General features: G+C 36.7%; 1 protein-coding gene across 1 annotated transcript in view; it reads right to left on the bottom strand.

Moving 5' to 3' along the window:
* Nucleotides 1-19,487, bottom strand: part of LOC149791958 (uncharacterized) — a 26,543-nt gene continuing 7,056 nt past the window's right edge. Inside the window, exons 2-3 of the mRNA XM_089970480.1 lie at nt 2,841-2,960; nt 1-2,143 (exon numbers count right to left, since the gene is read on the bottom strand). Coding sequence (XP_089826606.1) covers nt 1,347-2,143; nt 2,841-2,949 — 906 coding nt within the window. The 5' untranslated portion in view covers nt 2,950-2,960 and the 3' untranslated portion in view covers nt 1-1,346. The remainder of the gene's footprint in view (nt 2,144-2,840; nt 2,961-19,487) is intronic.

A 19,487-nucleotide genomic window follows, 5' to 3' on the forward strand; every position in this document is an offset into this window, starting at 1 on the left:
TGCAATTAGGAACACTCTTTATTCAAAATTAATTTATTTAAAAAAAATATATATAGCAAAAAAAGACAATAAAATATCGACATATGTGAGAAGAAAAAAATATAAGGCAGAAAGAGGTTACAATGTTCCCGCCTCTCAATTATAAAACCTAATTAGTGTATAAAGATAATAATGCCGCTATATGTGGTCAGGCAACAAAAATCTATTTCCGGCCGACCGTCCCCGTGTTTTGTAGCCGACCTTAGCATTTTTAACCCATGGTAAAAATAAAAAGTAATAAATAAATAAGGAAATGCTGGAAGAAATATAATTTTACTGTACAATGTACAAGTCTATGGCTCTAAATAAATAACATATGCAACATTAGCAAATGCTAGCTATGTGAGTGAGACTAGAAAGTATGTCAGTGTTACATGTATTATGCTGTTTAGGTCAGTGCCCTACATTATCTCAATATAGATTTAGATAAAGGCAACGGTTTTGGTGACGTATATCATCATCAGATGCTAGAGAACATGAATATCATTGAAATCTAGTCATAAATAAAGCTATGACTACACATTCAAATCTATTATGTGATATCACAATTTCTTTCTGTACATACTGGACCAATACAGATGGCATACAATACAATATAATACAACATAATTTACCTATGTATGTTTCTCTCTCTCTCTCTCTCTCTCTCTCTCTCTCTCTCTCTCTCTCTATATATATATATATATATATATATATATATATATATATTATAGCGAATGAGTTTTCGTGCACCGTAAGTGCGTACATGCTAACATTATTTCTTATTCCAGCCTTTTCTTAGTGTTTAGAGCATAGCTGTGTGGCGCTTGTGCATGATGCGTAAGTGGAAGGAGCTCTAAGCGAGGCCCATGGAACACATCTGTAACTCTCTAAGCTGCTTTATTGGTGTTTTTCACCCCACCCACACCTCTCGCTCCACCGTTTTTCTCTGGCTTCATATCAAACATATTTCCAAAATATATATATATATTCTCTTCCTAGGCATGAAGCAGTTTCTTGGGGTTTTTCTTTTTTCATTTAATTTACATCTTTTTATTACATCGGACAGATTTTTTATACTCTATGCCAAAATGAAAAGTATATCTTGTAATACGCACGTCACTCTTTATTTGGTTTTGTCTTCGTGTGTGTGTGTGTATTTCTAGGCCCCATGATGAAGATCGCGATTTAGGATTAAACCCATTAGAAACTGTTATTTTCCCCATGTGGTTTTTCAAGGATTGCGTCATTATAGTATAGTCTTTTGGATATATATATATATATATATATATATATATATATATATATATATATATATATATATAAAGTTAAACAATGTTGATGACATTAACCCCTTGTGTAATATGACGATATATCAATGCTACCAATTTCACAACAGTCATGGCTGCGGCAACGGACAGCAGCACAGCGATGTAAATGGGATTTCGTGCACCTGCTACCCAGTTCTTCGAGATAATTCCAGACAGTGCCACAACTAGAACCAGGTAAGGTGTAACAGTATAGCGGGTATATCTATCCAGGAAGACAAGATCTGTGATATAGAAGACCAAGATTTCTGCTGAGAGAACGGCAAGTGAGACAGTTGACGCGATATCTTGACCGATATCATGTGCTGAACGATAGGTCAATGTGTGGGCAAGGTTAAGAAGTGTTGCTATAGTTACCCACGTGGCGTAAATGGCCAAGCCGTTATGTAAAAGAATCCGGATGAACCAAATATCGTACTTTCTTCCTTCCTTTACTAACTGAACAACGTGCTTGTCAAATGCCCGGTAGCTGAAGAAAAGACAAATATAAAGGGTGACGCACATCATGAATATATCAGCCAAAGCTGCTTGGATTATTTCTCGGTCGAAGAGAAATAACCACCCAATATTAAGGAACATGTTCAAGATATACACGGCCAGTAAAGAAGATGGCACCACTTCTGGGTTGAGGTAGGCAGGCCCAAGTTGCGTCTTCCGGAAAAGAAGAATGAAGCTGTACAAAAGCCACAATGCCTGCCATGTGTAGATGAAGCCCCAGATGCTGAAAGTCCATCCTGCGGGAGTGATCTCTAGGTAATACTTGTCCGACAAATTGGCCTGGTTACTCAGGAAGAGGACTGAAATTTTAATAACAAATAAATATTGATACGAAAAGAAACTGCTGAGTCACTGAAACTCGAATTCTACGACATATCTTTGGACTTGTATATAGTTACACTTTTCCGGCACCCCAGCTCGTTCCCAAGCAGCATATAAGAATACCAATCTATCTGTGTGTGTGTGTGTGTGTGTGTGTATATATATATATATATATATATATATATATATATATATATATATATATATATATATATTGGAAGCTGTAAAGTGAGACGAAATTTTTGGTCGTCATGAGAAATAGCAAGGGCATGATACGTCCTTCAATTTTATTTATATGTAAAATGCATGAAACAAATAGGAAAAGTGGGACAATTCAAGGTCATTTTTATGACCTTAAGGTATATCAAAAAATGAATAGTTTCTTTGAAATGTATGTATACAAGTTTTAAATGTCTGGCTAGTTTACCAATGTATATGTCTTTCTTTATATCAATTAAACAATATATATATACACATTCTTCGGTAAACTATACTTCTCTGACGAGAGAACAAACACAAGTCTCTTCGATCATGGGAGACAACCCGTGTTATCGTGATGTTATTAACTCCATATATCAATCTACAGTCTTCTGTATATTACGGTTCTCATACGAGAAGAGTAACACCAATCTCTTTAATCATGGGAGACAACCCGTGAAACCATGACACTATTACCTCCATCTCCACGTGCCGACAATGCGTTAAAGACGACCACCAGAACGTAGGAGAAAATGGCTCCGATAATCAGGGGAAGAATAGCCGTCTTGTGTTGTCCACCACACATTTTTGTCTCTTCTGAAAATATTTCAACAAGGGATAATAAAAAGTATGAAACTATCAATAAATTTTGAACCGGTCTCATAACTTATTCAGAATCATGTTTAAAGATATACGAGTACAGGGGTGGATGGAAGCAAATGCGAGTGGCTAGTGTGTATGTAGGCAAAACATGGTGTCAAAAAGCATCCGATGCAGCGTGGTGTTTAACTATCTTACATCTCCTCCCAGTTACGTCAATAATAATAATAATAATAATAATAATAATAATAATATTGACGTAACTGGGAGGAGATGTAAGATAATTAAACACCACGCTAATTATTATCATCATTATTATTATTATTATTATTATTATTATTATTATTTGTTTTAGATGAAAATACGCCTGCTGCGCTCTTTGACCACCGTTAAGATTTTACTTCACTTGCCTGTTGCCAATTGCTTGTGTTCCCTCAAAAATTAGGTTTTCAACGAGCCAGTCATTTTCCAGGGCCGTACAGTCATTTGTGACTTGAAATTTGACCAACGTTTTATTCTTGGTCACGTTTATTAGATATTATGCATACTTTGAGTAAACTGACACAGACTTTTGCTTTGCAAACCCTTCAGACGAAATTCAAAGCTCTTTTGAAATTTTGGATCCCTCCCCTCCCACCCCCCAACACTTCATCTGATCCGACCATGATTTCCCATAAAGCGCTGCACAAGTATCCTAGCCGCGAAATCAGTTCCAATAAATATCCTAGCTTCATGTATTATTTACCCCTGTAAGCATGGCGAGTCTCTCTTTGGTACTTAAACCAAGGATATAATTTAACCGTAGCAGGTTTGGAACATAATTCACGAAATAGCTAACGAAATATTTGTCATCAAAGACTTGAATGAAAACCTAAATATAACTGCTCATGCCGCCACCTCTGCTGTCAAACAAAACTGTTTTGTTTGTTATTTTTTCCCCACCTGATTGGGCTCTATAAAGGTAACCGCTATGTAGCACAAATATACGCTATAAACCAAGGGGTGGGTGATCTTTGGAAAATTGCGGAGAACTTGGTCAGCAACTACACTGATATTAAGATTATGCTGTTCCACGAACACCAAGATTGGGCTTTTTGCTGTCTCAACTTTGGGGGACAAACATGCGTTGTTGGCGGCGGATGCGTCAACTCAGTGTTAGAGTTTTGTAGTAAACCCATAACCATGAATCAAGTGGGAGGAATATTAGGCCAGTTGCGTTGAATCCAAAACCGTGCTTGTATCTGCCATTTTCTGGAATCCAGCCTATGTGTCATAATTTAAAGACCATTGAGATACCCATCTGATAATTACATAGATTCACTTTCTATGTAATGGTCAAATCATTTATGTAACCCGCATCTGCCTCTTGGTGTCTCCCTTTCTCAACGTGGATTGGTCTCTGGGTCATAACATACAAGCTGTTCATTAGCCTTGCCCTGAATGTAAGTAAGTCTCTCTCTCTCTCTCTCTCTCTCTCTCAATCAATCAATCAATCAATCAATCAATCAATTAATCAATCCACCGCTCCAGAGGCCTAGTGGTTAGAGCGCCAGCCTGTTTGTTAGCAAGGGCCAATATAGTTTCTTTCATTTTCCGTTAAATCGAATAATTTTCTGTTTCAGCTTTAAACCACAAGCTTGAATAAATCAGAATAGAACGAGTTCGTAATTGAAAATAAAAATTATATGAAAAGAAATGGGTGAGTACATTCAAATTCAAAATAAATTCGAAAGGTGAAATGCTCGTGACACGATGAAGACTTTTTATCATGCAGTTTTCAGGGATGAAATGTGAAATATTAGAATGATATGCCTCAAATTAGACCTAATATATCCCTTATATATATATGTGTGTGTGTGTGTGTGTGTGTGTGTGTGTGTGTGTGTGTAGTTGTTTGTTTAAATTATTACAAGAAAAAAATAAGAAAACAAAATAAAAAAATAACTTATCCAATGACTATTGATTGGCAAGTCTAAACCGATTGTGCAAAAAAAAAAAAAAAAAAAAAACCACGACGATATTTCAATTGGAAAATTCGTTCACTTGTACAAAAATCTGTTCTTAAATTAATAAGCAAACGTCATGAAAAGGTACCCGGCTTGATAGAAATGTATTTCTGTAGAAACAAAAACAATTTTGAGTTAATGCAAGTTAAGCACTAGAGGTGTTTTTAACGTCTCATGTAAACATAGGCGTGTTCAGACTCCAGAGCAACACAATAATTGGACCACCATTCTGGCCAAGTGTGTTGGCATATGCACGAAACTTGTTGTCTAAATAGCTTATTGATATTAAAAAATCTCATTCATATTAAAAGAAAAGAATTGCAGAACAGAGCATCCAAATCGAACTTAAAATAAATATGCCATCGACATTTTTCAACTTACCTTACTTAGTTGCTTGTTTATCTCAAACTGATGTGTCGAGAGCTTCTTGAACCGTTACGATACAAATGTCGAGACATACAGCTTTCATAACCAGTCGATAACGTGAACTGACACGTGAGGTGACCGAATTAGAGCAATGAGTCAACACTGTTTACAAAAAGTCACAGGTGACCTACGACCGCCCTCTACTATTAGTAGTGTGTCACACGATGTAAAACAAGGGCTAGTCCTTACTACACTACGTGGTTGACTACACGTGAAATGTGATTAAATGTTGTTGTTTTGAATTAAGGCTTGTGTCTCGGTACCAGATAGGCTATACATAGCGGCCGGTAGACCTGGTGGAGCAGAGGAGGCTGACGTTTTATGAATTAAGTACGGTGAAATCACTGAAAGGTAATTTCATGTTGTCGGAGATTTAGCCGTACTTGAATGATAAAACGTCAGACTCATGTGGATGGAGGAAGAAATCATGGGAAACCCATTTTAGAACCACTGGTCTAAATAAAGCGTTGTTGCAGATTTTGCACTTACCCCCATTGACCGAGCTCGAGACTCGAATCCACGAGGACAGAGATGAAATGACAGTGATCGGTAACGGGTAACGCTTGATACCACTCGCCACTCGGTCACCCGTTGCCCCGAATACGATTAAATTACACTTATGACACATTGTGGTTACAATTCTTACACCTTACTCATACAACCACTTACTAATGGGCAAACCGCTCCGGTGGCCTAGTGGTTAGAGCGTCCGCCTCGGATGCGGAAGGTCGTGGGTTCGATCATGGGCCGAGTCATACCAAAGACTTACAAAAATGGTACTAACTTGGCTTGGCGCTCAGCATTAGGAGGTTAGTGTTAGGACTGGTAGGCCTGGTGTCAGTATAATGTGACTGGGTGGGACATCGTGCTACATGTCTGCGGCATGATGCCCCAGTGCTAGACATCACTATAAACTGACACACTGCAGACATCGTAGCAATATGACTGAATTTGTTTTAAAGCTAAGTTAAAAATCCAAATCACACACACACACACACACACACTAATGTCAAAATAAATAAATACTCATTTAATATCTGATCGTCTATACGCAAAAGGAAAAAATACAGAGGACAGTAAAAAGACAAAACGATATGGACCTGGCACAGAGAAAACACTATAACGATTTAGATAGAGTCATATTTATAGGAAGCCTCGTAATATATCATATTTGAATTAAAATTTGACCACTTTCTGCATAAAGTCATTGCAGGAACACTTTAAATGCAAAAAGGCGTAATTGTCTTAGAAGAATATGCTGGAATTCTGAATAAATTAAAAACAGTTAACCACCATGTAAATGTATATTCAACTCTGCATCATAAGTGAGTAACCACTTAGGAGGACGTCATAGGAGGAAAATCAACATTATTGCTATTTTTAAACACCCTCCCGAAAAATGAAATATCATGCTATATATATATATATATATATATATATATATATATATATATATATATATATATATATCTTGTTAACTGACTACCTATGACCAGAGCCCGAAATCGCCTATGTATGAGAAATATAGTCCTCTTGTTAAGATAGACTGAGACAGTTCCCCCTAAAATAATTCGGCGGGCCCCTTTGGTCCCAGATGTCAAGACCGACATGAATGTGACCAGACCTAGATTTATCTCTGTATGATCTTTGTCGTGCTAGGATTCAATTGTTTGACTTTTATTCTTAATAATATCGAGGTGCTGGGAACGTAATGGATAGAGCATGGATTCGTTGTTTTGTCATTTGTTTACTGGTTTTCCTCCTCGGAATCTGAACCAGACAATTGTCCATTATGGATAATCCATCTCCATTCAGAATCTGAACCTGACAATTGTCCTATATGGAAAATACATCACCATTCCGAATCTGAAATAGACAATTGTCCCTTAAGGAAAGTCCATCCCCATTCGGCAAGATTTGCAATATATGTCAGGGTAAAGTTTTCCTTGCCATAGTCAGACTCCCAAAACTCTTGCAAGAATGCATTCCCTAAAACTTGGCTGAAAATATTGAATGGCTATGGTGCCCTGTACATAGGTAAACCTCTTGCTTGCAATTCTTCACCGGGTTTAACTAAACATAAACTTTCGATATTTGCCTGATAAATTTTAGTTTTCATGTCAACATTTAACTTTTGATTACTAGTTGTCAACCGTCAAGTTGCGCCCATCTTTAAGATATAAAATACTGATGCAAAACGGCTGCTAAAATATCTGAGCTTTCGTCTTTGCAGCACAACTGCTGAATTCTTGATCATATATTGACAAAGTTTTCAAAAGTATAAACAGTGACACACCAATTAGATGTATGCACTGACACCCTTTAGAAACTATAGTCACTCGCTATGAAGACTGACTGTAATTTTGTTAAAAGTTGGCTTGAATAAGACGAGAAAGTACCTTTTAGTCATAATTTTTGGTCGTCCGCTTATCTGTCGATTCTAAATCCTCATTATGAAACATCATCATAATTTTATGAATCGATACCGATTACTGCAGTAAATTCAAATATGCTTTTGTATTTTTACTACTACTAACTGAATCATAACCTACTTCTGTCCATATATAAATTCCTTTCTCGCTGGGAACATCGCTCGACCATTTCCGTCAGGTCGTGAAATAACGTCGGAAGTAGTTGCAGGATGTCTTCTGATTAGACTCAGGTGGAGAACACCACATATGTCAGGACATCAAAGACCGAGATTGTTCCGAGTGTAGATTTGTCTCCTTCCCCAACCATACTGTTGCACGTTAACACAAATAATTCAGAGTATAACTCTCAATGGCGACGAACTGCATCGGATGTTTCTTATTTCAACTTCAGTGGCGCTCTACAGTTTCGTATTTTGCATAAGGGTTAGAATTTTAAAGAAAGAGAATTTCCCCGGCTTTCCTCACTGGTTATACTGGCTATTTAAAAAAGACCTTGTATATCTTAGATATAATTCAAACAACCTTTAATTCCCTTTATGTTGGTGTATGATTGATGGGTGTACTATGTGTTATAGAGTATAGAGACTGGCCTTACTCCAGATATGCATCTTTCAAAAAAAAGTGCTAGCTCCACTTGGTCATTTTCACTTCCTGAACTTCAGAGGTAAATTGTAAAAAAGAGAGCCGATAACGTTTTTAACATTTTATATATCTGGTAATTCATTTATTGCACTTTCAGAAGCTGGGATTGTCTAGTCTGGCAAAATTCATTTTCCCTTTTTATTAGCTGCTATGGATAGTGTACTTTAGACTAATACAGGCTGACGTTTTAGTACAAGGGAGAAGTCATTTTAGTCAGCAGTGTGCTTAAATCATGTACAATTTCCAAAAGTACAATATTCAAAGAAATATCATCCACATTACATTAATGAAGCATAAAGTTATGCCAACATTATCTCCATTGTGCATGTTTTAAATGCAAACAACTTCACCTTACAAACGTCACTCTCTCAAAATTACACAATAACTGGTGAGCGCCCCCTTAACGGAAAAGATCGAGGATCTTCCTTTCTGTGTGGGACCATGTTTTTTTACATGACCAAGGAAGTTTATGGTAGCACGAAATAAAGTTAAAAGTGTAGATTTTCATTAATTCACATGAATAAAATTAACATTACTAGATAAGACTTATTATTGATGTGATCATTTCAACCCTTATACAGCTAGATGACATATGCGTTTCTTTTTCAGGTGACCACTCACTTTTAACCTTACAGGTTGCTGATTATAGTAGAACAGATATATAGCTGTGTGTCACGCTATAAACGTAAGCTATATGCTTTGATAGGTTTGTAGCGCATGAGTGATTACAAAACATGTTTGCTATTTAAAATTGTCTCGAATAACGCCACTGATACAAAATGGTTGGTGGTAAAATAGATAATCATGGAGGAATATCAGACCCCTTCCCCCCCCCCCCCAAACCGTCCAACCAAATACATTATAAACTATACATTGAGCCCCATGCTCAAATTATACCTTTATACCTCGGGGTATAATTGTGCAAGACCACTTTATCTCAGAGTGGATTATTTTGCCTAGGTTGCATTCGACTAGTACTCCTTCACGTGCCTAAATGAAGAGTACTGCCTGTAAGGGACGTAAAAGGTACTAGGCATTAAACGGTCATCTACTGGGGATTTTTTTAAACATATACCAAAACGAATCAATATAGACATCATCAATTATAGTTTCTGGTATGCAGGAACAATTTTACAATTTGCTACAGTGTGCATTAACATGATGTAATATACAAAGTAAGACGAGACAGAAAGCAAGACAAATGAACAGTTTACCAATATACAAAACAACGTTAAAGCGCCGGACATTTTGAAGACGTACAGCCACTTTGTTTGCTGATGTGCAAAAGAAATTGAATTCGGCGTCAATCCATGGAATCTTCCACTTTGAAGTGTAGCAGAACATCAGTGCCTAACATCAGAGGCTGTGACCATGACTACCATAGCAATAGAGCTTCTTTCAATATGATATGGTACAGTCTGGTTTAGACAGTCTTCATCTTACTGGTAGTTTCGGTCATGCTACGATGTAATTTCTCGAGCTTGTTACCTTGTTTTGATAAAAAAATTTAAAATCTGATTGTCGGAATTGTAACTTAAACTCATATAATTTTAACATAGATAATCATATTTTTAATTTGTTATTATGTGATTATGCTTTGATGCCTTTAACAAAGTCTATCAATTATACAGCTGTTTATTTTAAAACAAAGTGGAGGCTATTATTCACTGTGTATTTAGGCTTTAACGCCAGTATCATTGTAAAACATCGGCTGTTTATAAACCAAATCTTCAGAGAAGGCTATGATTCACACAGCATTCTCAGACATTGCCGAAAAAAACACTTTTGAACCTAAGATGCGCAAGTAAAGTTTCATTGGAAGAGAATAAGAGAGTCTTGCGTATTCTAAAGATACATAAACGAGGCTGAAAGTGTTGTAACTTATGCCCTATTATAGGCAAATCTAACTCTCCCATAATAGATATAGACCACAGTCTGCGAGTGTGTCTGCCACACACGAGTGCATATAACACCGATTGAGTAACATCATCTTTTGGTGATGTGTGCTTAGTCGTGTGGGAATATGGGCTCGTGTGTGCAGGCAAGGCGATGGATGCCGTTTAATCCAGGACCTGGGTTCGAATCCCCGTAGAGTACGAATTAAAAATTATCTAACCTGTATGATAGTATTATTTGTCTTATATATATGTCCGCGCTTACGGATTGATCAAGACTTGTGCGCAGACTTAGGTTGTAACTTCCTTTTTTCCAATTCGATCCCAGTACTTCTTCGCACATATTAGCAATGTAACATCTATATTGTTAGAGTGACACCGGTGCTTAAGGAGGCCAGACTTCTCTCTCTCTCTCTCTCTCTCTCTCTCTTGATCTGAGAGTAGTCCCATCAATAAATTATGAAATGATGAAAAAACACTATATTCTATAATCTAACCATCACTAATGGGTAAAATGTATCCATTATAGCATATTCTCTTTACTGAAAATTGTTGGATAATTTTCTGTATACAGTCATATAGGGCACAACAATGAGATCAACTACATACAAAAATCTCTTTAACATTTGAACATCAATAACCACTTCAAAGTGGTCGATATATTCTCAGGATATATAGACATTATTATAAAAGAGGCGATTCATACATAAGTAACACCATGAAAGATGTCATTTAATCACTGTTATAAAAATATGAGTCAGGAGACCAAATGTACAGGAAGCAACTATGAATAAAGAGTCTAGATTCAGCTTAATACAAAGACAAGATTGCTAATATAAAATCGAAGATATCATTTATAAGGGACAAGGAAGGCGGATATAATTTGGGCAGGGGGAGAAGAATCTGAACTAGGGGGATATAATTTAGCTTAGTCCAGACTATTCCACGGGATATATTTTGTCGTGTGTAAGAAATATACCTAGGTATAGTTTGATCAGGGGTTAATTTTAGTTGCTACACCGTCATTTTTGTCTCCGATAATTATGCACATGAGCAACTTTTCTTCTTTTTCTATCATTTGATTTGTAATAAGCACAACAAAACATCAAAAACGTTAGCTATTGAATTTATTCATAAATTACTGTCGTGGAAAAGCTAGGCGTGGAAGGCCTACAACAAGCTTTACAGTCTGCGACAAAAATAATGATGACTGATCGCATTCAAGTTGGACTACAAATGCTGTTCCAGTTGAATGCACGCACTACGGTCTCGTCACCTTATGGGAGAACCCGAAACTTTCTGAATTGGTCTCCATATTTGTGTCGAAATCCATGGATAATTTTCATATACTATACTCATTTCACAGAATGGACTTATTCCAATTACGGACATGATATCTGATGGCGCTCATTTTACTTGACAAAACTCATCACATTGGTACATACAGAGAGTCTCATCCCGAGCAAATCAAACAACTTCTTGAGTCTGGTTTTGATAATCCGTGTTTCCAATGTTTCCAAGGACTTCCAGACAACAGTAATTGTCAACAGAAAGGTTTGTAAATGCGTAAATACTATAGTATTTCCTTCTAATCATCCAAATGACAACACGTCGCGAATTCGAATAATTTCGCAATTGCATGGTTTCAAATTTGTATGATTCCTAAGTAAACTTTTTCAAGCCGAAACATAGTACTTCACGACAAACTTTATACAAAAAAGCTACCCACGCACTTAATACAAAGACTTATTCCAATCTCAAATTACTAAACACTTATGTTTAAAATATCCCAATTGTTTCCTGTTTTTAGAACTTAGAAGAGGGTGCATTATACGAAACTAACCCTGAATGCTATCCACACTATGACGTCTGCTCCTAGAAATCGGCTAACTACCTGAGTTTATAAAAATCTTCTCACCCACCAAAATCACATAAATAATCATTAACGTCTCATAAAGCTATACACGGAGATGTAAATTCAAATTGCACATACACTTGACTTATTGCAATATTTAAAGATTGTATAATTTGATTTCATGCAGGAATAGTGGTTTTTGATTAATAAAATAAAAACAAAAGCTGGCATAGTGTGGACCTGATTTAACATTTATACAGAAAGCCGATATCACTAAAAACAGAAAGGACGCTATGTACCAAATGCCGTAGTTCAAAATATCTAAAAGTACTGGTCTTTCATTATTTAAGGGCTGGTTTTCGACGGCTAGCTTTTGGATTTCGCCCAGGTGTAGAGTACTCTTTCTCGTTTGTCCTTGAATGTTTGCGTAAGGTAAGTCAGAACAAATTAACTAAGAACAATGAATATGCTTAGCACACGCGGAATTTCCCGCCACCTTTGTTCTTGTAACTTCCGCTTCACAATTGGAGCAGCTGCTCAGTTAGAGAACGACGTTAGCGACACAGATTTTCTCGCTAGAAAGAGAATATTCACGAGAACGTTGTCTACACGAATGCAGAGCAATTTCGTTCATAGATGCCCAGCTGCCGAAGAGAGTATCTACTAGTTATGCCTACAGTCTGAGAGCAAAATATCAAAATTTAAAATAAAATAAAAAAGAAGCCCCCCTCAAAAAAACCCAAAACAACAACAATAAAATCACGCCCCCCCCCACCCCACAATAATAGCAACATACAAATAAATAAACCATATTGGTATATCTGTGATCCGTTAAGGCCCCTGAATAAACTTGGTCATTTGTTCATCTTGCAGTGATTTTCAGTACACGTCGTTATATAAGGATCAGTTAGTAAGACTGATTATCGTTTATTTTACTATCTCAATAGATAAAATGGCAACACTTATAAGGTGAGCAGGAAAGTTGTCGGTATGGTGTATAAATACATTTATTTTTATACACTCACAACTTACCAAAGAACATAAATTGTCAATGAAGGAGTTAAACCACAACATGTGCAGGGATATAGTATCAGTTAATGTATAAGTGACAACGACCGATTTACACATAGTTTGATTACGACGGTGGCTAGAACCTCCGTTTTGAGCTTTGTGTTTTAATCCATCGGCGTTGTCATTTCATCAGTGTACCATATCCTTTCTGGTGTTCACTTGCCCATTCATCACGCGTCGTTTAATTTTAAGCACGTTGACAAGCAAAGTTTGGTAAAAAGAGCTTGTAAACAATCACACCAACCCGCCCCGTAGCCAGGCCTAACTGAATCGAATTTTCCAGAATCTTTAATTACACCATTTACGATGCATTGGTAAGTACACAATTCTTCATCTGTGTACTACAAGACTGGAGCCACGTCTTGTACCGATGAACAAATTAAACGTTTCATCAGTACTTAATGTAACCATTAACATTTTCCCGTGATATCTTATTTGATGTGGCAAGTTATCATTCGCCACGGTAATTAGTCTGACATTTCTCGCGAGACGAGATATCAGAACGTTTAGTAAAAGCGGTTATCAAAGTTTTATTTCATCTTGCCACTATCAGACTGATAATGCGATTTGTTGAATTTTAAAAAATAAAATAAACTGGTGAATTAGATGATTACGTATATATGAAAATCTACTTGCATGACTATGTTGAGACAAACTAAGATCTTCATTTCACCTTTTTTGTACCATGACCATTCTGGGACAAATTAAGACCTTTATCACGCTTTGCTTGGTGTCATGTACTGCAACATCAAGGGCCGGATCAGGTCAAGTGTTGGGGGGTAACGATTCCAAAACTTATTTTGGGCCCTGATTTTCCTCCAAAGGGTAGCAAAGCAAAAGTAGATATATGTGTCTATTTACACAAAGTATGCATAGCACCCAATACGCAAGAATAAAACGAATGTCAAACATCAAGCGACAAGTTACTGTATGTTTGTGTGTGTACAATTTTTTTTTAACGTGGGAGGAGTTTCCGGTTTACTTACAAGTAATATGTAGTTTGCATTTTTAGCACATGGTTAAACTACATTGACACCTTGGCCTAACGGATACATCCTTGGAGTGATCACCTGAGCCCGGTTGACTATGCATACAATGACCATACTGTACGGCTTTTAAAGCTTCACATGGGCGAACTGCTGTTTGAACGGAAAGGCGCCAAAAGCATGAAAACGGGTTTCCCACTCGGATTCAATACTTGTCTTTCAGCATTAGAAAGTTCCATTCAGTTCATGAAGGGTCTAACATCGCATTGCCGTACTGACACCAGGCAGACCAGTCCTAACACTAACCTCTTAGTGCTTGGAGCCAAGCGAGGCAGCTGTTAGTACCATTTGTTATAGGTCTTTGGTATCACTCGGCCGGCGATCAAACCCTCGATCTTCCGCATCCGAGGCGGACACTCTAACCACTTAGCCACCAGAGCGGTTTATTATAGATGTAAAGGAAAATCTATCAGTGACGAAGAGAACGATAATAACGGACCAAACTGGTTTTAGTAACCATTACCCATTCCCCGCCCCAAGCCAAACCACACAAAAAGAACAAGTAATTCAAATTAACAAAACCCATTCATTGACGAAGAGAACGATAATAACGGACCAAACTGGTTTTAGTGACCATTACCCATTCCCCGCCCCAAGCCAAACCACACAAAAACAACAAGTAATTCAAATTAACAAAACCCATTTGCGATGGTTTAGTGTGCTAATGCTGTTCAAATATGAATGTTGAAGTTTGTACTTTAAGATGATAAACGAATACAATCATCAAAAGACGCTATCTGCATTGACCTACTATATATAAATGTTGAAGCCAACCGCTTTTACAAAGACCAAAGTAAAATTGTATAGCCTATAATACCATCAGATATTCAGTGCGAAGCAAGTAACCACGAAAGTGTAAGATGCATTCAAAAATGTATGTACTAAATGGCACACCATTACAATGAGAATGTATGCAAGGGTATCAGGAAGTTTGTAATTTACTGGATGTACGAGCTCGGAATTGCCTGGACTGCTTATTCAATCATTTGGACAATTACCAACAATTAACTTACTTAAGAAATGGAGTCATGGCATGCAGCTGACAGCCATCAACAAGGTGGATTTGTCGCGGTTTTAGAGAAGTCGTGCTGGAATAGATTAATGTCAATAAAACTGTTAAGGATTTAGCGAAAAAAAGCTGCAAACTTTATTTAAAGTTGAAATTGATTGTCGAGTTAATGACGAGCGGGAACATTCTTAGAACATTTAAAGTTAGGCAAAGAGATATTGTAACATGATCAAGGAGTTACGTACACGTTCGTTTTGACCTTCGATAAGTAAGCGACGCATCAAAGAAATTATTCATATATCGAGAAACAACACAGATTATCTAGATCAGAATGAAATGAAACAACTTAAATTGGGATAATTAAAAATTATACAGTGGAGGTAGACGATGTGCAGGTTGGCTTAAAAAGGAATATAAAAATATGTTAACGTGTAACGTGAGTACAATAAGGTGCTGTGAATAAAATAATGCTCAAAGAAAGCGCTGGAGCAATCAGAAATCAGTTTTCTTATGCCAAATGTTTTAGAGACCAAAATTAGAATAAAACTGCCAAGATATAATGTAATGTAATGACTATTAGTTAAACCTTGTATGGCTATTACTGATTTCTAGAAACACAAACATAAACTACACAATATTTAACTGATACAGAATTGATCCACTTGTTTTAAAAAAAAGCCTGGAATATATGTGTTTAATGCATGAAAACCTGGAACACAGTCTAAAATAAATCCTTTAATAGCGTAACAAGCTTCGTTTTACAATCATACAGTGACGGTTTTGGTGAATCGTTGTTAACTTGATTGAAAGACGTTGAACATTTCAAGGATTATTTGGATTCAGCTAAGCTATAGATTGATAGGCAAAATGTATAGGTCAAATCACTGTTGAATCGTTGGATGCAGTAATAAGTCTAAACGAACAGAAAAATAAAGTCCATATCTTACCAGGATAATATTCACTGCAATGGTTTGAAGCACTATTATGTAAATGAGGTTAAATACGACATTATGTTTTCACATTTAATGTTAGCATGTAATACCTACGTTAATACGGATTGTTCAATTTATTGTATTCCATCTATCTAACGAAATATGTTCGGCTTCACCTATATTGTATTGTTACACGCACACGGGTATTTACTTGACCGAGCGGTTGTCAAACCCTGGCGCGATTCTCGCTAGAAGTCATAAGTTTACCCCGACTTTCCAAAGACTTCCATACAACTTCAGTTGTAAATCAGAAAGCCCGACGTGTCCATTCTATACCTAAATTTTCCTCTAATTAATGCAAGACCACAGATAAACCAAACTGCCAACTATCTATCAACCGTACATCTCCGTGTTTTGGCTTCCTTATGTTTCCGTACCACCAACCGTTCACGCCTTAGAACATATATGAGTGCTCCCTAACAATGGGAACTATTTTAACTCAGCCACCTTAGGCCAGTCAATGTATGCTTTCCAGGCACATTTCGCCGATATAACTGCACCATATTCGCCCACATGGCGACATAAACGGTGTCTGTCAAGTCCCTTTTTATTTATGCCCTTGTGTAATTTACCGGTTTAATACCGTAAGTACTGTCCTTGCAGTCACGCTACCAACTAGATTTTAATATGTACTATTTTACGACAGGGACATTCATTCGGTTCTGGTCGGAATTCACTACTAGTGAACCAGGACATCATGGAAACACACTAACACTTCACTCCGTGACGTTTGCTCCTATTAATTAGCTCATTAGTTCGGGCCAGGAATATTTCCATGGCGCCGAATTCCAATAATCAAACAAGTAATCACACAAATCTAAGAATTGCTTAAAACGGGGCACTACAACCAAGTGCACATGCTCTAAATTTACTACAGTATTATTGTCTGACACTGTTTTTTTTTTAAATTTGTTTCCTTTTGAATTGTATGTATTTTGTATTAGTTGCTTTTAACGAAAAACGAGTAACAGGATCAACAGTGCATTACCCTAACAGTTTCGATTCTTTTTTCACAAAAATAAGGAAGAAACATTATTTCTCGTCCATTTAAATTTATATTGTTAAGCAATATTATCTACAATAGGTAAAATAGAGTATCGATTTTAAACTATCATTTTTTAAAACTTCTGTTTGTAAGAGCCACAAAGATGTGAGATCTGAGGCGTTAAGCTTCAAAGCTACAATGTTGCGGAACAGCGAAGCTATGGAGTGGAAATGATAAAAATTGAAAAAACAGTTAGGAGGAGGTCGTGAAATCTCATTGCAGATACTACTGTAAGAGTATGTTTTGCTTCTCTCACCACAGATAATTAAACATTTCGGAGCTAAGTTTGAAGAAAAAAAAGAATAGAAAAGAAAAAGAAGAAATCCCAGATGTTTTCATGCACCTGAAAAATTATCTAAGCGCATCAATTATATTTCTGTTATATATATATATATATATATATATATATATATATATATATATATATATATATATATATATATATATATATAAGACATAAAGAAGAATCATTTGTAACATTTAATACACATAATGTCTGAAGAGGCTCAGCTGTAAATTTCAATAGACGTAATACTTGAATACCCATTTGTAAAATGAAATAGACGTAGTGCCTAGATACTCGGCTGTAAAATGAAATAGACGTAGTGCCTAGATACTTGGCTGTAAAATGAAATAGACGTAGTGCCTAGATACTCGGCTGTAAAATGAAATAGACGTAGTGCCTAGATACTCGGCTGAAAAATGAAATAGACGTAGTGCCTAGATACTCGGCTGAAAAATGAAATAGACGTGGTGCCTAGATACTCGGCTGAAAAATGAAATAGACAAATCTCCAAAGAAAGGTCAGTTCTAAAATTCGATAGGCACAATGCCAAGTGGAGACTCACTTGTAAAATACAATAGACGTATTGTATGAATACTCACTTGTAAAGTGAAATAGACGTAATACCGAATAACGCTCAGTGGTAAAATTCACTAGACGTAATGCCAAAGGAAGACTCGCTTGCCAAATACAATAGTGGTAACGCTTGAATAATCACCGCCCTCATAACTCAAGTAGATAGACCATCCGCTTCGGATGGGGCAATCGTGGGTTCGAACACCGGCTGTGTCATATCAAAGACTTCTAAAAATGGTACTAACAGCTACATCGCTAGGCGCTCAGCATTAAGAGGTTAGTGTTAGGACTGGTAGGCCTGGTGTCATGATAATGTGACTGGGTGGGACATCATGCTACATGTCTGCGGCATGATGTCCCAGTGCTAGACATCACTATAAACTGTTACACTTCAGACATCGTAGCGATGTGACTGAAAATAAGTTAGAAGTCTAAATCATACACCCAACTGAGTTCTCAGTTGTACAATTCAAACTCTATCAACGCCAATGAAAAGTCCTGAATGTCATTTTTAGTGATTTAGAAAGTATCAAAACACCCGAGTGCGAATTGTGCAGCAGACATCTGTATTCTATCTAATATCATGTACGTTATCATCTAGCTTATTCATTACGTTTGAAATGGCCAAAAAAAATATCCCATAAAAAAGTCAACACCCTGCAGATCTGAGACATTCTATTTATGATGCGTCAAGTAAAAAAAGGTAAATCACTATTTTGGTGTTCTGCCCACATTTTGTGCTCCTCAAAAAATGCAGCACGTTTGATTGTGTCGTTTATACGCATATATAAATGGATTCGTTCGTTCAATTGCAAGAAATGCGATTGTTACACAACTAATAGTGATTTCACTTTAAATAGTTATATTTTCATCTTGAATCACGTCTTGTGATTGACACGTGGGCGGTTTAGCATGGATTTGCTTTTTACGCAGGATAACTCACTTTCTAGCCCATTTTATGGCATGCTGTAAGCTGTAACCATGGACACAAAAACAAAATAAAACCATAAATTACAAGCAAATATGAAAATAACCCCATAAACGACATGTTATATGACGCACCTATATCCAAACTATCCCATTAAAATCTCAGTACTAGCCTGTGATACCAGAAACCTTTGGAACACTAACTACCAATGATTAATTACACACCAGCCTGAAAAGTAACCACACAACTATCCAGTTACAGACAGTACTACTCCCCTGAGAATATTTACCAAGTCTACCGTGCCACTACTGAAAATTA

This window comes from Sinohyriopsis cumingii, chromosome 9 (assembly GCF_028554795.1).
Source record: "Sinohyriopsis cumingii isolate HCF-2022 chromosome 9, ASM2855479v2, whole genome shotgun sequence".
Classification (NCBI taxonomy): domain Eukaryota; kingdom Metazoa; phylum Mollusca; class Bivalvia; order Unionida; family Unionidae; genus Sinohyriopsis; species Sinohyriopsis cumingii.